The sequence below is a fragment of the Marmota marmota genome, unplaced genomic scaffold (genome assembly GCF_001458135.2).
Source record: "Marmota marmota marmota unplaced genomic scaffold, marMar, whole genome shotgun sequence".
Taxonomy (NCBI): domain Eukaryota; kingdom Metazoa; phylum Chordata; class Mammalia; order Rodentia; family Sciuridae; genus Marmota; species Marmota marmota.
Genome location: NW_026000080.1, coordinates 4,596,568 through 4,620,499, shown reverse-complemented (window position 1 = coordinate 4,620,499; position 23,932 = coordinate 4,596,568). Strand labels below are relative to the sequence as shown.

The window sequence follows — 23,932 nt, the reverse complement described above, 5'->3', positions numbered from 1 at the left end:
TTACACACACACACACACACACACACACACACACACACACACACACACCAGCACCACCTTTCTGTACTAAGGACGATCTGGCATTTTTTTTTTTTTTGTGAGCTTCCTGCTTTACTAACAGCATGGTCATCTCCCAGACTGGTTTTTGAGGCTTTCGTTGAGAATATGTGAGGTAGGGGGATACTTGCTGACAAAAGCTGTAAGTGCGCTCCTGCATTACAATGAAAAAAATCTGGGAGCAGAGGGAGTGGACAAAAAAAGAAAAAGCAATAAAAGAAATCACAGTCTGTGGTGGGAGGGGGCAGGAAAAGGGGAATTTTTTTTTCCTCCACTTCGACTCATTTATGAGTTGCAATATCTTAAGTGAAAGCTTGGCACCCAGAGGAAGCTGTGCCAGGTCACACAGCACTTGTTTTGAACGAGGATTCAATTTCATTTGCAAATGCTTATTGTCAAGGCTGGGAGTGCCAGTACAGATGAAAGCACCCCAATTCATCTGTCTCCTTCAGTTGTTTAGGTTTAATCACATCTATCCAGTCGCTCAGGGAACTAGAGATTTAAACAAACATACGTGAACTGGTGTGAAGCTGTAAAAAGGAACCATTATGTCTGATTCAGAATATATATTCTTCTCTCACCTTCTCAGAATTAAACACAAGCTTTTCTCCCTTATTGATTAGTTGCTGAAGTAAAGAAACCCTGCAGCCTTCCCATGCTATCTGTTGACATGGAAAACAAGGAAAATGGCTCTGTCGGTGTAAAAAAGTAAGTGAAGCTGGCTTCTGAGTTCTGCTTCTGCAAACAACGGAGGGACTTGGTTTCTATTTTTACAGGTCTTGATTATTGACTACAGTACACATTTGGGGGGTTGTCTCGGTTTGTCTACACTGGCCACCAGCCTTCTTGGTCTCTTACCCAACTTCAGTTGCCTTTTTCTGTATTGCATTTCCAAGGTAGGCATGACTCAGATATCAAAATGGGCACAGATCAGTGTAGCAGGCTATGGAACCAGGAAGATTGAGGATTTCAGCCCTGTATTCCCTAGAAACAAAAACAAAATAAACATAGACTCTGCCTTCCAAGTCTATAGGCTACTAGGATAGGGGCAGAAAATGGAGTTTGATTCTTTTTTCTTCTTCCTTTTTTTTTAAAAAAATAAATAACCTCCAACTCTCAAAACTGAGAACTGTAGTTAAAGAAGAGAAACGCTTCAGTCAGACTACTAAGTTTAACAACTTCTCTGCCCTGATTTTTAAAACTGTTCCTTGAATGTGAAATATCTCAGTGCCTACCATGGTGTTCTATTTTAATATCTATTCCCACATTTGAAACTAATGATTATATTTATTGTGTAAGGGTTAAATGCTTGATTTTTTTAATTAAGAAAATTCAATTGTATTATATAGCATTATATTCTAAATCAGGACAAAGCTAATTCACAAGATATCAGTGAGTATACTAAAACTGTATATTCATATTTAAGAGTTGTATTGAAGCTTGATTACAAAGAGAAAATAAATTCTGAGACAGTGTTATCTATTTGGTTTAAAATTGTCAATTTGAATATTGGAAGAAACTAATTAAATGTAATCCATAGAAACAGTGATATCTAAATTAGGAGACAGTGTGCTATGTTTATGAATAGAAGCATATTTTGCTTCACAGCAAAATTACATTAAAATTAACTTAATAAAATCTGCTTCTAAAATTCTCATGTAATTTATATATTAATGCCACACTGCCATGCTTACTCCCATTCTTAAAGTTGAACATAGAGAGATGGAGGAGGAATGAAAGAAATGGATCCTTCTTTATGAGGTAGATGATTGCTATCCAGTGGTAGTTGTAGCAGTCATGGAAATATTCTGTGCTTGTGATGGCCAAAATGGTAGCCACTATATATTGCAGTTAAGAACTTGAAAGGGGACTAGTGTTAACTGATATACTGAGCTCTAAATTGTGCCTAATTTTAATAAATTTAAGCTAATAACTTTATTGAAATATAACAAATTACATGTGCTTAAAATATAAAATTTGGTGTGTTTTGACATTTGCCTATACCTGTGAAACCACTGCCACAGTTATGATAATGAATGTATCCTTTATCCCCAGTTACCTTATAACCCTTTATAATCTCACCTTCTCTTTTCTGCCCTTGTATCCCCGGGCTACCATTGAATTGCTGTCACTACAAATTAGTTTGATTTTTCTAGAAATTTGTATATATGTATATATTGTCTGGTGTCTCACTGGGCATAATTCATTTGTGATTTATACATGTTATTACTTAGTTCATTACTTTTACTAATATTTCATTGTTTGGATATAAAACAGATTAATAACTGTCCATCTATATGATGATAGATATTTGAGTTGTTTCCATTTTTTTTAGATGTTACAAATTAAGCTGCTTTGATCTAGTACAGGTCTATTCTGTGGACATATGCTTTCATTTATCTTCCATGGAAGAGGAATGGTATTGGGTAGGTTATGATAGGTGTGTATTTAATTTTTAACAAACTGACAGATTATTTTTCAAACTGGTTGTTCCATACACATTCCTACAGCAGACTGTGAGTATATAAGTTGTCCTATGTCCTTGTGAACTTGGTATGACCAATCTTTTTCATATTAGACATTATATTTGGTATAGGTTTAACTTTTATTTCCCTAGTGACAAATGATGTGGAGCCTGTTTTCATGTGCTTATTTGAATTTTGTGTATCTTCTTAGTTGTAGTATTATTCAGATATTTTTTCCTCTTTTATTGGTTTATTATTTTTTCATATTTGTTGCATAGAAGGTTTTTATATAATGCTAATACAAGTTCTTCATCATATATAAGATTTGAAAATATTTTCTCCTAGCATGTGGCTTGTCTTTTTATTCTCTCTACAATGTTCTTGAAAGTGCAAACATTTTTTTAGTTCTGACAAAGTCCAATTTATCAATTTTTCCTTTTATGGATTATACTTTTCATGTCATATTTAAGAAATCTTTGCCTAAACAGAGTCTCAATGATTTTCTCCATTTTCTTATAAAAGTTTTCTATAGTTTTAGGGTTTAGGGTTTAGGGCTATGGCTTTTGGGGGGTGGGGGGTAAACAGGGATTGAACTCAGGGGCACTAGACCGCTGAGCCACATCCCCAGCCCTACTTTGTATTTTATTTAGAGACAGGGTCTCACTGAGTTGCATAGCACCTTGCCGTTACTGAGGCTGGCTTTGAACTCTGCTCCAAGTTGCTTAATGCCTTACTAAATTGCTGAGGCTGTCTTTGAACTTGTGATCTTCCTGTCTCAGCTTCCAGAGCTGCTGGGGTTACAGATGTAGGCCACCATGCCCAGCAGGACTGTGATTTTTGAGTCTGTCTTTTTGAGTTAATTTTTTTTGTGAATTATGAAATAAGAATTGAAGTTTTTTTGTTGGTGATAGTAGCTGTTTTTTTGCCTGTGGATATCCAAATTTTCCAGCACCGTTCGTTCAATGCTCCTTCAACTTTATTGAAAAATAATCAATCATACATGCATGGGTCTATTTCTAGACTCTCTATTCTATTCTGTTGCTTTTCACACACACACACACACACACACACACACACACACCAATGCAACACTGCTTTGATGACTATAGCTTTGATAACTGTAGTCTGAAATCAAGTAGTGTTAAGCCACTTAACTTTGTTGTTCTTTTTCAAGATTGTTTGGCTCTTTACATTTCCATGGTAATTATAATTTTTTTTCAGTGTGTCTTGTATTCATTTGATAAGATTCTATTTCTTTGCATTTAAGTTTACTAACCTTTTCTTTAAAATTTTTCAACTCAACTCAGCACCATGTACAGCCAGAGGAATGAGAAGTTGTGCTCCATTTGGGTACGATGTGTCAAAATGCATTCTACTGTCATGTATAAACTAATCACAACAAATAATAAATAAATAAATAGTGTTAATATCACCAGATCAGAGCTAATATATAAGGACAAATTATATGTGATAGCAGAATACATAATGAAGAAACAATTTGAAATAACTATGAAATAAGTACACTTCTAAAATCTTATCAGATGAGTATGAACAAGTTGAAGGACACTGTCAAAAGATTCTGTAGAAGAAACAGATTATGCTTTTATATTGGAAGGCAGGATCCTATCAGTAGAATATTACACCAGATTAATTTGTAGATTTATCATATAAGCACTTAAAATCCACCAAATAATTTTTGAACTTTGACATGATTATTCTACTCATAAGAAAGTATCATAAAAATCATTATCACTTAATTCTTTCAAGTATGCTTAAATTCTTCTAGATTAACAGCAGAATAAATGGAGTCTGTTACTTTGTTTAGAGGCATAATTTACAATTAAATTAAACTATTCAGATATGCTTGCTGGCTTGTGCACTTTGCTAGATCATATATAAACCAGTAAGAAAAGAGTTAATTCTCTCTTAAATTAATTTTATATGTATGTGTGTATAAAGATTTCACTATCAGTTATCTTTGAATGTGCATTTTAATCATCTGGTTTCTGCCTTAGTCTATTTGAAATTTGATAGTGTCCATAAAGTATAGCAACCTAAAACATCAAAAAAGTTTTTTTCATCTCTTGTTAATCTGACTCCATGTTTTTGTTGTTGTTGTTGTTTGTTTGTTTTGTTTTTTGGTACCAAGGATTGAATTCAGGACCACTCAATCACTGAGCCATATCCCCAGCCCAATTTTGTATTTTATTAGAGACAGGGTCTCACTGAGTTGCTTAGCACCTCGCCAGTGCTGAGGCTGGCTTTGAACTTGCGATCCTCTTGTCTCAGCCTCCGAAGCTGCTGGGATTATAGTCGTGCACCATAGTGCCTGGTTCCCAGGAATTTTTCATTTCAGACAGTATAGATATTACCTCTAAAAGTTAGACTTGGTCTTTTTCAAAGATTTATTCCATATCTCTACTTAGTATTTTCGGTCTTTTCTCTAGCTTCATGAACATATAGAATATAGCCATAATAACTGTTTCTATGTCCCTATCTATTAATTTTATCATTTAGATGATTTCTCAATTTAGTTTACTGAATTTTCTTCCCATTGTGGATTGTATTTTCATACTTCTTTGCATGTATGGTTATTTTTTATGGAAATCTAGACTATATAATTGTGCCTTGTTGGATGGTGGATGTTTTTTATATTCTTATAAATATACTAGGATTTTTGTTTTGGTTTGGTTTTTGTTTGTCTTGGGATGCTTTTTTTGATGTGTCCTTATCTGGTTTTGGTATGAGTGTAATATTAGCTTCATAAAATGAGTTTCCCTTTCTATTTCATGGAATAATTTGAGGAGTATTAACAACTGTTCTTTAAACTTTTGGTAGAATTCAGCTGAGAATTCATCTGGTCATGGACTTTTCTTTGTTGAAAGACTTTTTATTATTGCTTCTATCTCATTGCTAGTTATTGATCTGTCTAGTGTATCTATGTCTGTTGATCTAGTTTTGGCAGATCATATTTGTCTAGCAGTGTATCCATTTCTTCTAGGTTTTCTAATTTAATGGAGTCTGAATTTTCAAAATAGTCCCTAATGACCTGCTGAATACTTGTGATGTCTGTGGTGATTTCTCCTTTTTCGTCTCTAATTTTATTAAGTTGGTTCTCTCTCTCTCTCTCTCTCTCTCTCTCTCTCTCCTCTCTCCTCTCTCCTCTCTCTGGTTAGTTTGGCTAAGTCTTTTTTATCTTTTCAAAGAACCAACTCTTTGTTTATTGGTACTTTCTATTGTTTTTTGTATTCTCAATTTCATTGATTTCAGCTCTGATATTAATTCTTCCTTTCTACTGATTTTGGAATTGGTTGGATCTTCTCTTTTGAAGCGCTATGAGATACAAAATTGGGTTGTTGGTGATCTTTTTGATTTTCTTATGTAGGCACTCATAGTTATAAACTTTCCCCTTAGAACTGCCTTTATATCATTCCAAAAGTCCTGGTATGTTGTACCACTATTCTCATTTGAGTCTAAGAATTTTTAAATTTCTTCCTTAATTTTTTATTTCAACTATTCATCATTCAAAACTATTGTTCAATCTCTATGTGTTTATATAGTTTCCATAGGGTTTTGTCATGTTGATATCTAATTTTATTCCATTATGATCTAATAAGATGCAAGGAATTACATCATTTTTTTTGTACTTGCTAAGAGTTGCTTTGTGGCCCAGAATATAGTCTATTTTTCAGAAGGTTTCATGAGCCACAAAGAAGAAAGTGTATTCAACTGTTGTTAAGTTCATTTTATTTATAGTATTTCTCAGGTCCAAAGAGTTTCATGTCTGCTTGACTTATCTAATGATGAGAGAGGTGTGTTTAAATCACCCAGTATTATTATACTGGAGTCTTCGATTCAAGTAGTGTCTCTTTTGTGTAATTATTTGCACCAATTTTTGAAGCATAAATATTTATTATTGTTTTATCTTCTTGTTGGATTGTTCCTTTATCAGTGTGAAGTGACCTTCTTTGTCTCTCTCCATGATTTTGGTTTGAAGTCTGCTTTGTCAGATATGAGAATAGCTACTCCTGCTTGTTTGGGGATTCCTTTGCATTGTATGTCAATTTTCATCCTATAGCTGTCTTTGCCTGTAAGGTGCATCTCTTCCAAACAACATACACTTAGGTCTTGTTTTTTAATGTCTTATTTTTTAATGTTTTTATATTCGACTCATCATCCCAAGGTTTCACATCTAGTAAGATGGAAGACATGGTGACAAGTGCAGGTTTTTTGGCTTTCTTTGACTCATACTGTGCAAGGCATTCCTCCCTTAGCCTCTTTGCTTCTTCACTTTCCTCCTCATCAGATCCAAAGAGATGTATGTCATCATCATCTTTGCTCTCTGTAGCTCCACTCCCTGTGGTATCTTCCACCTTGGCAGGGCCATACTTGCCCAAAGCTTTCTTCACTCCAGGAAGGCTGGCCTTTTCCTTTTCATAAGACTTGATGTGATTATACCAACTTGTAAAAATCAGTTGATGTGATTATACCAACATTGGGCATGGCACAAGTCTGCAGGTGGTCGGCCAGAGACTGATTCAAATACTGCCACATCTGCTTGTAATGGCACATACCCCTCTATGTAGCTCTTGTCCACCACGTAATCATTGAGTATCTGAAAGCCGGCTGGGCTTTCTAGGTCTCAGAAACCCATGGCCTCGTCTGTTACTGGTAGCTGGATAGCAGTGGAGGAAAGAGCTCCTTTTCAATTTTGAAGGAGAACTTTGCTGGATATAGCAATCTTGGTTGGCAGTTATTTTCTTTCAGTACTTGGAACATATCATTCCAAATGCTTCTGGCTTTTAGAGTTTGCACTGAAAAATTGGAAGCAATTCTGACAGGTTTGCCTTTAAATGTGACCTTACATTTTTCTCTTGAGGTTTTAAAAATTTTATCCTTGTTCTTCATGTTAAGCATCTTAATTATAATGTGTTGTGGAGAGATTCTTTTTTGATCTTGTTTATTTGGAATTCTGAATGTCTTCTGTATCTGGATATCCATCTCATTGTCATGGTTTGGAAATTTTTTTGTTATTATTTCCCTGAAGAGGTTATGAATTTCATTAGCCTGCATCTCACAACCCTCCTTAATTCCAGTGATTCATAAATTGGTCTCTTACTATGTTTCCAGAGTTCTTGTATATTCTGATCATAGTTACTTATTTTCTTTTCTTAAGTGCTTTCTGAATGTTTAAGTCTGGCCAGTTTGTCTTCTAGTTCTGAGATTCTTTGTTTAGTGTAGTCTATTAGAGAGACTTTCAAGTAAACATTTTATTTGATTTATTATGTCTTTCATTTCCAAGATTTCCATTTGTTTCTTTTTCAATATTTCTAACTCCTTATTTAATTTCTCATTCATATTCTATACTGACTTCCTTAATTCATTCACTTGTTTTTCTGTGTTCTCTTGGAATTCATTGATTGTTTTTATAATGATTCTTTTGAATTCTTTAGCTGATATTTCATCTACTTCAGTATCTTTTGGGTCAGTTGCTGGTGATTATGAACTTTAGGAGGTTTTGTGTTACTTTGGTTTTTTCCCCATATTTTCTATATTCCTTTGTTGGGTTTATGCATCTGTTAGGAGGTATTTATTTTCTGCTATTATGTGGGGGCCTTTTTAGGGCATGGTCTTTACTTGACAAAGTGTCCTAGAGTAATCTAGATAAAGATACCCGAGTAGTTGTGGTATCCATAGTCTTTGCATTAATTCTGTTTTTCCTGTAGCAGTGGATGTCTGTAAGTGGGCCCATGCAGCCTTCCCCTTATCTGTTTCTACTTGGGGCCTGGTTGTTAGTTGGGGTTTTGTCTTCAATTCTTTGTACTAAGGTATAGCTGAAGATTGAGTGTCATCAATTTGTATGGGGAGCAAGTTACACTCTGTTTCTTGGAAGAGTTTAGTTCAACACAGAGTCTCTACCCTGTAAACTTGTAGTGTTTTTGTTGGTTCCAAGCACCTCCCAGAACAGGGCAAAACAAACAATAGCAACAACAGATGCAAATAACATATAGCATTAAAATAAATACCCATTTACTATTGTGACATGTGTGACATTAATTACCACAAAAAACATGAGTGGCAGGGTCAGAAATTGTCACCAGTAAAAAACAATAACCATGAACTAGATCCTAGGTTTTATAGGAAATAGTAGGTGTCACCTATATCATCCACAGCAGTAATAATTGCATCAGCATTAATGGTGGAGCCAGGAATTATATGGAACAATTTGTTCTTAAAGTTGGTAAAACTACAGCTAATGAAGAGAAAAGAAAATGTGCTAGCAAGGTAGAAAAGAGTTTACAATTTCAAAAGGTGAACATAGAGAATGCAGAAGAGCTGTAGCAGGAAGGAGGAGAAAAATAGGAGAAACAAAGCAAAGGGAGAGAGAAAGAGCACAACAGCAGAATTGACTGTTAGTGGGAGAAAAAAGACAGAAAGAAAAACAAGAGAAACAAACAAATGAAAACATTACAGAACAAAACCAAACTATACAAGCCCCAAAACCCTCAAAAGACAAGGCAAGAAAAATTAGTACATTAAAAAGGCTCAATGAGAAAAAAATAAACAAACATGTGTATGCATATATGTCCCTGGACCAATCACCACCACAGGAATGCACACATGCACACATATGAACACACACAAAGAAAGAAAAATATAAAGATTTTTAATGAAAAATGACAGAACAGTCTCCACTGAGGTGTTCAAAATAGTTGACAAGAATGGATGGTCACTGTCTATGCCCTACTGTCTTTCTTTGCAGTTCTTCTTGAGCTGTGTACTCAGAAAAAGCAGGGGCTGGGGTTGCTAACCCCTTCCTCTTTCTTTGTTGCTTTCTGAGTTGTCAGTTGGAATGGTCTAAGACTGAAGCTGTTTGAAATAAGTCTCAGTTTCCTTTCTCAACAGTATGAGGTAGGATGGAGTGGGAAGTACTATTAGTTGGAGTTTTGTCTGCAGAGACCAGATGGGGTGCCCTCCCAGGATGGGGCTGCTGCAGAGATCAATGGGAGGAGTTCCAGCTTCTGGGGAATCAGGCCTCAGAGGCTTTGTTGGTGTCTGCTCTGAAGAGATTAGATCAACACATCCCTAGGGCCTGGCAGTTGCCAATCTTGGTTGGGGGTCAGGATCTCAGGAGCATCCAAAGAATTCTTCTCATGGGGCAGGGGAGCCAGTCCTCCACACACTCTGCTGTTCAGGTACACAGCATTCTCAGGTTTAATCCCTGAATGTTTCCACACCTGCCTGATCAGATTCCCAACCCACATCAACTGGTCACTTGAGTTACCAGACTCAAAGGAGAAAGGATTTAGGCTTTCCTTTGCTTTCTGACTCAAATCCTCTGGGTAAATCTTCTCTGTGCCTGATGTACTTACTTTCTGCTAGGTGCACACTGGGCCACAAAGTAGGCACTTGCTGGGACAGTATGGCAGTGTTTGCTGTCCCATAGGAGCAGCTGCAGCATGGTCACCTGTTGTGAGCCAGCCATGGCTGTGTGTGTGAGCTATGCACATTTGAGCTTATGAGGGGACTGGACTGACTTTGCTCTGACTGGGCTGTGCAATGTATGTGTCCTTTTCTCTCACTCTGCCTATGATCCCCATGCAGCACCTGAGATGAGTGTGGCTTTTCATGATGTCAGTCAAACTGTTGACCAAGACATCACCAAGCAAGACTTTACCCTCCGAACCCGACTCCTTGTTTTCTTGTAATATTACCCCTCTGCCTTATTTGGGTAGAATGTTTTGACAAACAGCTCTCCCCAGTAAACACCAGGCTTCAGATATTTTCTGTGTTTGTGTGATTTTTTTTTGTTGCCAGCCCAATTCACCCGGAGTGACCCTGATCCAGTCGCGTGTTGTGACAGTCACCTCAAGATGGCTCCCGCCTCAGCTCTCCGTGGCCAGTTGGGAAAAAGAGCACATTTCAAGCACCCATGCACAGTGCAGCCTCTGGATGTGCTGAGTTTGGGTTTCTTTTCTGGTTTCAGGTTTTTCCATACCAAATCTGTTCCTCTCTGTGCTCTCCCTCCCTCTGTGGTGAACCAGCGCCACTGCAGCTGCTGCAACTGGCTTGGTTCCAATGTACTCTTTCTTCTTTTTTAACATACTCACATTCTGAATCTCAAAGATATTCTGAATGTCCAATATTGAATTTTAGTGAAATCCATTTCACCCACCTCAATGAGTAGCAGCGAGTCAGTGAACAACTGGGAATGCTTGTCTATTTTGAATCCCCCCTTATCCTAAATTTTCTAAATACATTGATTAGTAGATTTATAGTATAACTCCAGTTGGACCTAAAAATTTCTTTGGACATACTTGACAATACTTGACCTGCATTTATATTTCATAAAATTTACAGTTGAAAAAGTAGAATCACATCCCCAACTAATTTTCTAAATATACTTAAAGTTTTGCAAAAACTGAACCAAGTACCAAAATATAATTTTCTTGTCATATTTGCATTCACATTGACACAACTGATTTATCTTGATTTAACTTCAAAGCTGAAGTGTATTTGTCCCAAAACTACGTCTGTCCAAGTTAAATAAGTTTATTAATGCACATGTCAACTTAATATTATTATCATTGAATTCAGAGGTATATATGAATTGATAAGCAACTATAAGTTTATCAGTGTCAATAAACCATTGTTTAATTTTTTTCTTGAAGCTTGTTCATGTTAGAAGAATGTTTAAAGTCATTATTTTATTATATTCTGTAAAGTTGCAATTTCAAAACATAAAAACTTTGTACTTATTTAGTTAGGTCAAAATCAATTTTCCTTCTTGTATCTTCAAATTTAGCTCATTTGTATGCAGTGCAATATCAACAAAGAAACAAATTACTCTTCCATTTTTGTCTTTAATTCTTGAATATTTAGATAGCATTCTTATCATTTTAATCAAATATTTAATTTGTTTCACCAGTACTACAAATATTTGTAAAACTCTTCCAGAACTTAACCATTAAGCCCTGGCAAATAATATAGATTGTTAAATTTATTATCTTCTGTTTCTTTTAACAGTTTCATTACTGGTATTGAGCAATACTATTGGCAAATATGTGCTGAACAATTTAATAATGGTATCTATAACACTATTCAAGAGTTCACTTCAGAAAATTGAACATAGGTATTATACAGTGGAATGAAACAATAAAGTAAACATTGATCTCTTGTTTCACAATTACAGTAAGCCTAGGTGTTTTTTTTAACCTAACATGGAGCACCATCCATTGCCTTATAATTTAATTTGTTCATATATAGAATTCTTGTGGCAGAAGCAAATGATTTAAAAGTACCTAAATCATGAGTTCAATTTTTCAGATTGTCAATTGCCATTTCTTCATAATGTTAGAAGTCTTTTGAGATAAAACATGTCTCAGGTATTAACTTGGCAGCATCTTTTATATTATAGTTTTACCTAAAGCTAAAGAAAAACACTTGTGGTTTTTCAAGTTTTAATCAGTTGGTCTTGGATTCTGTTTCTAGAAGGCCTTGTATTCTTTTGACAATGATTTGATGGTTTGTTTGGAAAATCTTTCACTTTTCTGAAGTACCTTTTTAGGCTTTTCTTATAATATTTTAACAGAACCAAAATAACCATATGTCCATTGGGATAAAAAATGTGGTTTTTTTTTTTTTTTTTTTTTTTAAACAAGATTCCCATCCATTTCTACTAAATGAAGTTATAAGCTCCTATTTTGTTTTAGATCTCTTTAAAGTGTTTTCTTGGATGTTTAATGTTTATTTCAGGTGATTGCTTTTATTAATTCTTTTTTTGATTTTTGAGAAGAAACTTATCAAATTCACTCTTTTTGATAAAATGTCTCATAATAATATTCATTTCATATTTTTACCATTTATTGTACACAATGAACATTTGCTCATCTTGTTCTAAGAAATTATAACTTCTTCAAAATATTGTGAACATACCTTATTCCAGGCCCCTTTTTCCTTTATTGTCCCAGTATTAGTTTCTGCATCTTCTCTCAATTACACCTCTTTTTAAAATGTGTCTCTTTATTTTTAATTAAAATATTTAATTATGTAATAATGAAAACAATTACACATCTATCAATTTAATTACCAATTACAGCACAGAAGGGAATCTTCATAACTCATACTGTCTGCAAATACTCAACCAACACATTACAATGTTAGATGGATGCATAGGAAAGAGTCATTTGAAGTGAAACAGTCTATTGACACAAACCACTAGATGGGTGATTTGTATATGTGTAGTACTAGGAAGGACACACACCTGATGTGTGAACTTTAATTCGGCAACAGCATCCTGTGGGATGGCGTTGTTAAAATGAAATGTAGGTGGAGCAAAACAATGAAATTGTGTTAACAGACATATTTTGTACCACTTCCAAGTTTTTAATTATATGTAAATTAAATTAAAAATTTAGTTTTCCTGTCAAATGTTAAATGCTCAACAACATGTTACTAGTGGCTATTGAAAGATACAAGTGTATATTCAAGAGAAGTTCTTACATATGTGCACTAAGGGAAGGTTGACTAAACATGAGATTGAGGAAGATGATTATCCCAGGTGGCAAGAATAGGGTTGGGCACCTGAACCACAGATAAATATAGTTATTGCCATAATTCTAGCTTTTATTTTAGATCTTTCAAACAAAAGCTGAATGAAGAAACTGTAGAACTCAATAAAACAATAACTTGGACTTAACTGACATATATAGAATATTTCATCGATCAATGAGTGAATACACTATCTTCTCAGCAGCACGTGGATCCTTCCCTAAAATAGACCATATATTATGCCACAAAGCAACTCTTGGCAAATACAAAAGTAGAGATACTACCCTGCATTCTATCAGATCATAATGGAATGAAATTAGAAATCAATGATAAAATAAAAAATAAAAGTTATTCCAACAACTGGAGACTAATATGCTATTAAATGAACAATGGATTGCAAAAGATATCAAAGAAGAGATTTTAAAATTCTTAGAGGTAAATGAAAACACTGATACAACATATCAAAATCTCTGGGACACTATGAAGGCAGTACTAAGTGGAAAGTTCATTGCATGGAGTTCATTCCTTAAAAGAAGAAAAAGCCAACAAATAAATGACCTAACATTACATCTCAAAGCCCCCCAAAAAGAAGAAAAAATCAACACCAAAGTTGTAGAAGATAGGAAATAGTTAAAATCAGAGCTGAAATGAAATGAAACAAAAGAAACAGTTGAAAAAATTGTCAAAACAAAAAGCTAATTCTTTGAAAAAAATAAATAAAATTGATAAACCTTTAGCCATGCTTATGAAGAGGAGAGAGAAAACTCAATTACTAACATCTGTGATGAAAAAGGAAATATCACAAAGGACACTACAGAAGATAATTAGAAATTATTTTGAAAATTTGTACTCCAATAAAATAGAAAATACCAAAGGCATCGACAAATTTCTAGAGTCACATGATTTGCCCAAATGAAACCAGGATGACATACACAGTTAAAATAGAATAATTTCAAGCAATGAAATAGAAGCCACCATCAGAAGCCTACCAACCAAGAAAAGTCCAGGACCAGATGGATACACAGCTGAGTTCTACAAGACTTTTAAAGACGAACTAATACCAATACTACTCAAATTATTTCATGAAATAGAAAAAGAGGGAACACTTCCAAACTCATTCTATGAGACCAATATCACCCTGATTCCAAAACCAGGCAAAGACACATCAAAGAAAGAAAACTTCAGACCAAATATCTCTAATGAACATAGATGCAAAAATTCTCAATAAAATTCTGGCAAATCAAATACAAAAACATATCAAAAAGATGGTGCACCACAATCAAGTGGGATTCATCCGAGGGATGCAGGGTTGGTTCAGCATACAGAAATCAATAAATGTAATTCATCAAATCAATAGACTCAAAGATAAGAATCAAATGATCTTTATGCATCTAATAGAAGAAAAAGGCTCAAATCTTCATCATGTCAGATTAGCCCCCGACTTCTTTAATAAGACTCTTATAGTACAAGAAGTAAAATCAATAATCAATAAATGGGATGGATTCAAATTCAAAACCTTCTTCTCAGCAAAAGATAATAGGGATAATAGGTACTTATCTCAACATTATAGAAGTTATCTATGCTAAGCCACAGACCAACATCATTATAAATGGAGAAAAATTGAAAGCATTCCCTCTAAAAACTGGAACAAGGCAGGGATGCCCTCTTTGACCACTTCTATTTAACATAGGTCTTGAAATACTAGCCATAGCAATTAGACAGATGAAAGAAATTAAAGGGATACAGATAGGAAAAGAAGAACTCAAATTAGCACTATTTGCTGATGACATGATTCTATACGTAGAAGACCCAAAAAATTCCACCAGAAAACTTCTACAACTAGTGAATGAATTCAGCAAAGTAGCAGGATATAAAATCAACACTCATAAATCAAAGGCATTTCTGTATATAAGTGACAAATCCTCTGAATGAGAAACAAGGAAAACTACCCTATTTACAATAGCCTCAAAAAAAGTAAAATACTTGGGAATCAACCTAACGAAACAGGTGAAAGTCCTCTACAACAAAAACTACAGAGCATTAAAAAAAGAAATTAAAGAAGATAGATCTTAGAAGATGGAAAGATCTCTCTTGTTCTTGGATAGGCAGAATTAACATTGTCAAAATGCCATACTACCAAAAGCACTATACAAATTTAATGCAATTCCAATCAAAATCCCAATGACATTCCTTATAGAAATAGAAAAAGCAGTCACGAAATTCATCTGGAAAAATAAGAGACCCAGAATAGCTAAAGCAATCCTTAACAAGAAGAGTGAAGCAAGTGGCATCACTATACCAGACCTTAAACTGTACTACAGTGTAACAGTAACAAAAATGGCATGGTATGGGCACCAAAATAGACATGTAGACCAATGGTACAGAATAGAGGACACAGAGACAAACCCACATAAATAAAATTATATTAGACAAAGGTGCCAAAAACATATAGTGGAGGAAATATAGCCTCTTCAACAAATGGTGCTGGAAAAACTGGAAATCCATATGGAACAAAATGAAATTAAACCCCTATCTCTCACCATGCACAAAACTCAACTCAAGTGGATCAAGGACCTAGGAATTAAATCAGAGACCCTGCATCTAATAGAAGAAAAAGGCCCAAATCTCCATCATGTCGGATTAGGCCTCGACTTCTTTTTAATAAGACTCCTATAGTACAAGAAGTAAAATTAATAATCAATAAATGGGATGGATTCAAATTCAAAACCTTCTTCTCAGCAAAAGAAACAATCATTAAAGTGAATAGAGAGCCTACATAATGGGAGCAAATTTTTACCACTTGCACATCACATAGAGCACTAATCTCTAGGGTATATAAAGAACTCAAAAGTCTTAACACCCCCCCAAAAAATAATCCAATCAATAAATGGGCCAAGAAAGTGAACAGACACTTCTCAGAAGATGATATACAATCTACCAACAAATATATGAAAAAATGTTCAACATCTCTAGCAGTTAGAGAAATGCAAGTCAAAACTACTCTCACTCCAGTCAGACTGGCAGCTGTTAAGAATACAAACAACAATAAGTGTTGGTGAGGATGTGGGGAAAAGGGCACACTCTTACATTGCTGGTGGGACTGCAAATTGGTGCAGCCAATATGGAAAGCAGTATGGAGATTCCTGGGAAAACTGGGAATTTGACCCAGCTGTCCCTCTCCTTGGTCTGTAACCAAAAGACTTAAAAACAGCATACTACAGGGACACAGCCACATCAATATTTATAGCAGCACAATATATAATAGCTAAATTGTGGATCCAGTCTAGATACCCTTCAGTAGATGAACTGATACAGAAAAAAAAAAAAAAATATATATATATATATATATATATATATATATATATATATATACACACACACACACACACACAATGGAATATTACTCAGCATTAAAAGAGAATAAAATCATGGCATTTGCAGGTAAATGGATGTAGTTGGAGAATATAATGCTAAGTGAAGTAAGTCAATCCCAAAAAAACAAATGCTGAATGGCTTCTCTGATACAAGGATGCTGATTCATAATGGATGGGGCGGGGAGCATTGGAAGAATAGACGGAACTTTAATTAGGGCACAAGGGAGGGAGGGGAGAAGGGGAATGAGTGTAAGAAAGACAGTGGAATGAGATGGACATCATTACCCTAAGTACATACATAAAAAAATGAATGGTGTGATTCTACTTTGTGTTCAGCCAGAGACATGAAAATTTTTGCTCTATTTGTGTTAATATGAATTGAATTGCATTCTGCTGTCATATATAACTAACAAGAGTAAATCAAATTTTTTAAAAAAATTAAAAATTGAGTAAATTATTTCATGGGGTTTTGGTTGTTTTCCTGGAAGGCTGCTCTGGCTCCTCAGGGAGAAAGGAATGGGAAACTTAAGTAGTAAATGTGTGCCTGATCACTGCTTCAGCTTTTGTTTACGTACTCTTAAACCTGTTCTCCAGCAGCATCACATTAATCAGCAGTCCTTGAATGTATGTTCTTTGAAAGCAATGAAGAGTTTTTATCCAGCTTATTAGCTAGTTCCCGGTGCCTTCTTTCCATCATGCCAACTTTTGTCTGTTCCTAACCATGAGCTGCCCTGACTCTGTCTGACTGCAGTTACATAATGATTCCTGGTATACTCTTCTCAGGCAGTGGCAATCTGCTGTGGAGGGTGATCATGATGCTAAGAAGCCTTATACTAAAAGCAAAGGAAAGTAGAATAAAACTCTCAACACATAATAAATAGCTAAATAGAAAGTAAAGAAACAAATTGAAGCCAATATTCAAACTTGAAAAGTGATCTTTTTAATCAGGATATGATGTTGTGACCCTTCTGCAGATACATAGTAGAATAAGTTAGAATGTGCTATGACTCCTTCCTTCACCTTCCCTCCCNATATATATATATATATATATATATATATATATATATATATATATATATATTTTCAAGTCCTTAGACTATTTTCCAATAGAGTTATTAGGTATTTTTTGCTATTGAGGAGATCCTTACATATTTTGAATATATCAGAAATATGGTTTGATAATTTCTTTCCCATTCCACAGGCTACCCTCTTAGTCTATTGATTGTTTACTTTGCTGTGCAGAAAGCTTTTAGTTTGGTGTAGTCCCACTCGTCTATTTTTGCTTTTGTTGCCTGTGTTTTGGTCATCTTGTCCACAAAATCTCACGAAGAACAATGTGAGATTTTTGATATTTTTGATATGTGATATTTTTGAGACTTTTGAGATTTTTGATAATTGATATGCACTTAAGGGTAAGATAATTTCATTATTTTGCATATCAATGTCCAGTTTTCCCAGTGACATTTGTTGAACACAGTGTCCTTTTCCCATTGTGTTTCATGGCACTCATGTTAAAGATTATTTGACCATATGTGTGTGGATTTATTTCTAGGTTTTCTGTTCTGTGACATTGAGCTATGTGCCCATTTTCTTTCTTTTTTGGTGCTAATGCACTCTGCCACTGAGCTACACCCCCAGTTCACCCTGGTCTATATGACTATCTTTATGCCAGTACCATGCTGCTTAAATATACTGAAGCTTTGTAATGTGCTTTGAAACCAAAAGTTTGATGCCTCCAGCTTTGTTCCTTTTCAAGATAATTTTGACTGTTTAAGGTCTACTTTGGTTCTAGGTGAACCAATTATTTTTAATTTTAATTTCTATATTTTTAATTTCTATAAGAAATGTTATGGAGATGTTGGTAGGAATTGCATTGAATCCATAGATTTCTTTGGGTACTTAGACATTTGAGCAATATTAAGTGCTCCAATCTATAAACATCAGATCTGTTTCTGTTTGTGTCTTCTTTAATTTCTTTCATCAATGTTTGATGATTTTCAATGGGTCACTTCCTCAGTTGCTTAAAACATTGCTAAATATTCTGTGCTTTTTTGATACTATCATAAATGGAATTGTTTTTATAATTTTATTTTCAGATAATTCATTACCACAGTATAGAAATACAACTGATTTTATATGCTGATTTGTATACTGCAATTTTACTAAAATGAATTAGTTGTAACAATTTTTCTGTGGAAAGTTTAGGATTTTATATGCATAAAATCATATCAGCTGTAAATGGGAACATTTCTTTCTTTCTAATTTGGATGCTTTTATTTCTTTTTCTTGCCTTTTTGCAAGAGGTAGTACTTGCAGTGCTGTGGCTCCCGGTGGGATTTTCAGCACTATGTTGAATAGAAGTGGCAAGGATGGCATCCTTGCCTTGTTACTGAAATTCATGGAAAGGCTTTCAGTTTTCACCATTGAATATGGTGTTAGCTATAGTATTTTAATATATGGTCTTTACTGAGTTGAAGTAACTTATTCCTAGTTTGTTGAGAGTTTTTATTGTGAAAGAGTACCAAATTTTTTTGAGATGTTTGTACATCTTTTTGGAGTTCATTAAAATTTGATACATGTATAGCCATATGATAATTAAATCAGAGTAATAAGCACTTCCATCTCTACAAATGGGAATCATTTTGTGTGTTTGGAATTTCAAACTCTTCTAGTCATTTTGAAATATACCATGGATTTTTTAACAAGTAATTACCCCTACTGTGCTATAAAATATCAAAACAAACTCTCGCTGTGTTTTAGTGTCCCTAATTTCTTTCCATTCTCCCCTACTCCCATCCCTTCCCAGTCTCCAGTGACCACTATTATACTCCATTTTTTGTAGGATTGACTTTTAGTTTCCACAAATGAGTGAAAACATTATTCAACATGATGTGGTATTTTTATTTCTGTGTCTGGCTTTTTTCACTTACATAATAATTTCTAGTTCCATTCTTTTTATGGCTGAGTAATATTCCATTGTGTCTATATACCATATTTTCTTTATTCATCCATTGATGGAGAGGAAACCATCCTCCAGGTTGATTCCCTATCTTAGCTTCTGTGAATAGTGCTGTAATACCATGGGAATGCAAGAATCTCTTGTGTATAATAATTTCATTTAAAAGGTGTTGAATTTTATCAAACACTTTCTGTATCAAGAGGATCATGAAATTTTTATTTTTCATTCTGTTAATGTGGAGCATCATAGTGATTAATTTTTTTATGTTGAACTGTTCTTGTATCCCGAAATAAACCCCACTTGGTTATGGTGCATTATTCTTTTAAGGTGCTGTTGAATTTGATTTTTTTTCCGAAGATTTTTTCTTCTGTTATCAAGGATATTGACCTATAATATTCTTTTCTCATTGAATCTTTAAAAAAAAAAACTTTGTTATTTTTAGATATATATGACAGTGAAGTATATTTTGACATATTTATACAAGCATGGGCTATATTTTATTCTAATTAGGATCCCAGTCTTGTGGTTGTATACGATATGGAGATTCATCTTTTTCTGACTTTGGTATCAGGGTAAAGATGGCTTCATAAAATGAGTATTCCCTCTCCATTTGATTAGACAAAGGAGGATGAAGGGAAGGGAGGGAGGATGGGATTTGGAAAGACAGCAGAATGAATCAGATAACAACCTTCCTGTGTTCATATATGAATATATGACCAGTGAAACTCCACATCATCTACAACCACAAGAATGGGATCCTAATTAGAATAAGCTATACTCCATGTATGTGTAATGTGTCAAAATACACTCTACTTTCATGCATATCTAAAAATAACAATTTTTTTAAAAAGAGGAATTTAAAAAAAAAAAGGATATCTTGGTGGCTTCCAGGTTTGGGCAATTGTGAATAAAGTTGCTATAAACATAAAAAAAATTAAAAAAAATATTCCGTTCTTTTTAGCTTCTTGGAAGTATTTGAGAAGATTGGAATGAACTCTTCCTTAAATGATAAAATTCTCCAGTGAAACCAGATGGTTATGGGCTTTTCTTTGCTGGAAGGTTTTTCGGTTACTGACACAATCTCCTTACTAGTTACATCTGCTCCTATTTTTTATTTCTTCATAATTAAGTCTTGATATGTTGTATGTTCCTAGTAATTTATCCATGTTTTCTAGTTTACCCAATTTCTTGGCTTATAATTGCTTATGGTAGTCTCTTATGATATTTCTCATTTCTGTAACATCCGTTGTAATATCTTTTTTCTATTTTTGTTTTGTTTATTTGAATCTTTTCTCTCCTTTTCTTAGTCTACTAAAGGTGTGTCACTTTGGCTTATGTCTTCAAGAGCCAACTCTTAGAATCATTGTGTTTTTTTCTATTGTTTTTCCATTCTCTATTTAATTTATTTCCCCTCAAATCTTTATTATTTCTTTCCTTCTGCTAATTCCCTTGGTATATAAAGTTAGGTTGTTTATTTGAGCTTTTCTTTTTTAAGATGGGCATTTATGATTATAAACATCTCTTAGTACTAGTATTAATTGTACACCTGCCCTAAGTTTTGATATGTTGTGTTTTCATTTTCACCTATCTCAGTTTCTAATTTATTTTTTGATCTCTTATTTGATCCATTAGTTGTTTTAGAGTGTGTCACTTAAGTCCCACAAATTCATATTTGTGAATTTCCAGATTTTCTTGTTCCGATTTCTAGGGGCTATTTTCCATTGTGGTCAAAAAGATAGCTGGTATGATTATAGTTTTCTTAAATTTGTTAAGACTTGTTTTGTGACTAACATGAACTCTTTCCTGGAGAATGTTACATGCATGTTTGATAAGAATTGTGTTCTGCTGTTTGTGGGATGAATGTTTTGCAGGGGGCTGTTAGGTCCATTTGTTCTACAGTGCATTCCAGTCCACTGTTTCTGTGTTGAATGATTTATTGAATGTAGATAATAATTAGAAGTTAATAATGATACTTATAGCTGGTACAGTTTTGTTTTTTTTCTTAGAGAAGCTAAAATAAACATGTTAATACTTTATTGCTATCTGTTCATTCTGATATATGACCTTGTGATAATATATCTTTATTATTAATATTAGGCAGTGTCTAGGCCTAATATTAATAATAAGGATATGAAATATCCACGTTTGTATTTGGCATGAATTTTATCCAGTAATAAACACTAGAAATTCATTAAGTCCTCTTCAAAGAAGTATCTTTATTTATATTAGTTGAAGATTTTATTTATGCTAGAAGTTAACAGGTAAGAAAAAAGGCTGTTTATAGGATACTTATTTTCAGAAAGATGAGATGGGGTAATGGGGAGAGGTATTCAAGTACAGAATGCTATGTGACTTCAGAGAAAAGCCAGCAGCCAAGGGAAGATACCTAGCATAGAAGGAAGAAATGATACAAGAAGCTTCCCCTCTTGTCCCCAGCTCCTGCTTCTGGTGTTGGGGCTGATTCATAGCTCCAGAGCCTCTGGTCCACCCACTTAGCATGGTCTAACTCACACTGCCATGTTACCTTCCCATCTTCCTCTGTCATCTATTCACTCTGTTCTCTAATTTTTGGAACAAACATGACTCTCTTCATGTCACATCTGATTTGAGATTATCCTTTTCATTAGGCTATGAGTTTACAATGCTTATTAAGGAGCTGGCTCATTATAACAGATTAAAATTTGTCTATCAATGTTTGGAGTAAAATATTAATTGCAGGTATTTGGAAGGGAACATTTAAATGGTAAACCTTTTTAAAAATGAGTAGGATTGTAATCCCTCAAAGTTTAACAGAAAGAATTGAAGTGACACAAGCAAAGCCATGGACAGAGGGAAGTCTAGGCTATTGCCCAGTTGCGTTTTAGTACAAATTAGAAAGCTACTTTTGAATCAGGACTCTGAATGCTAAACTCAAGAATTTAAAAGATATAGAAGTCTTGATGAATTCTTTGCTTTTCCAGTGCTTTCATCATTTCATCATACTGTAGTCAACTCCTATTTGCCTGAATATTTTTAAATGAAAAATGTCCTCTCAAGAGCCTTTGACTCATCCTTTCTCTTTTTGGACCTGCGTTTTAGCCAAATCCCTGCCTGTTATTATGAAGGGAGAGGAGAAGAAGAATAGAGGAGAAAACTAAGCTCATTTAGTTGCTTCATTCTTAGATATGTTAGAGGCAAAGGGAACGATATTAATTTATTAGAATCAGAATTAAATTGCTTTTAGCCAAAGGCTGTTTTAAGATATGGGCAAAGAGCAGGGTAATTTAATTTTAAAATAAGGTATAAAGATTAAGGCAGTACAGAATTAGAGTGCATTTTTTAAGTATAAAAATAAGTAACATTCAAAATTGTAAAAAAAAGAATAAAATGCCAAAAATATCACCATAATATGTTAACCAATGTTTAAAGTATTTTTTCCTCTGAAGTTTGAAATAGAAATGCAGTGAAATAGAAATGCAGTAAATGAATATAATAGTTATAAAATCACATGTGGATTCTGTTTATATAGAGTACCTTTTTAGCCTGACTAACCTTCAGAATCTATAATATCATAAGCACCATAAAATACACATGTGCTAGATTTAGAGAAAATTTCAACTATTTCCTACCTGCCTTCATGTAAAGGGAAATGGAGACATTTAAGTGTTGCTGATTATGATATGCCCATGTGAAAAAGTCTTCAATTAATCTGTATTATATCTGCCAAATGGTTATTTATGGCATTTCTGTCCCCATGATCGCATCTCTCTAGCTCTCTTTCAAAGTGAGGTGATTGTTTAATTAAAGGATAATCACTTCCTAGTGTGAATTATTCACACATGATAGAATTTTGTCAGCGCATGATGTACCTAACCATATGCACAAAGGCTAAAAGGTGACTGGGTTAAATGGAAACATTTATTTGATTAAGAGAGGGAATTAAAGACAAATTATGTCCTTCATTTCTTGCTAATTTTTATAATAAGGCAAAATATATATTTTATAAAAATTCCAATGCCTGGAAAAATACTCAGGATTTATTATCTTAATATGTATTATTTTCTAAGAAACACTTTGCTATGATGATAGCAAATAATAAATACCCAATGACAATGGAAATTTCCTATCTGCTGTCTCATTTTATCAGTGCAAAATTAGCAGCCACAATGGAGCCACCAACTGGGAGGTGTTTTAAAAAGTGCTATTTAAATTGCTTCTGGAGTCTGATATGCACACATTATAAGAAAGGATATAGAGAGAATGGACCACTTATAAAGGAATAAGGTTAAGAGTCTTGGCTATAAATATCAATCCTTGAAGAGAGACTTTGCCTTCCCTGAAGAAATAAGTGTCACTTTAATCTATCCCCCAAAATGTTCCCATGCCAGATATTATTTGGCTTTGGCTTTGACTACCCCCAGCCTCCACCTCACCACCACCTTCATGCTACATTCCATCTTTAGTAGTTCCTTAAAACCATCACTAAAACCCCTGGAAGGGCTCAACGAAATCATCCATCTTGCTTTTTCATCAGCAGTGTAGAAGCT

General features: G+C 34.2%; 1 protein-coding gene across 5 annotated transcripts in view; it reads left to right on the top strand.

Moving 5' to 3' along the window:
- The window catches only part of Samd13 (sterile alpha motif domain containing 13), a 48,353-nt gene that overhangs the window by 4,156 nt on the left and 20,265 nt on the right, over window positions 1–23,932 (top strand). For 4 of the 5 annotated variants that reach the window (XM_015504762.2, XM_048815012.1, XM_048815014.1 and 1 more), the window contains exon 2: window positions 681–765. The exons of the other annotated variant lie outside the window; for it this stretch is intronic. In XM_015504762.2, coding sequence (XP_015360248.1) covers window positions 713–765 — 53 coding nt within the window. In that variant the 5' untranslated portion in view covers window positions 681–712. The remainder of the gene's footprint in view (window positions 1–680; window positions 766–23,932) is intronic. 5 annotated transcript variants of the gene reach the window in all.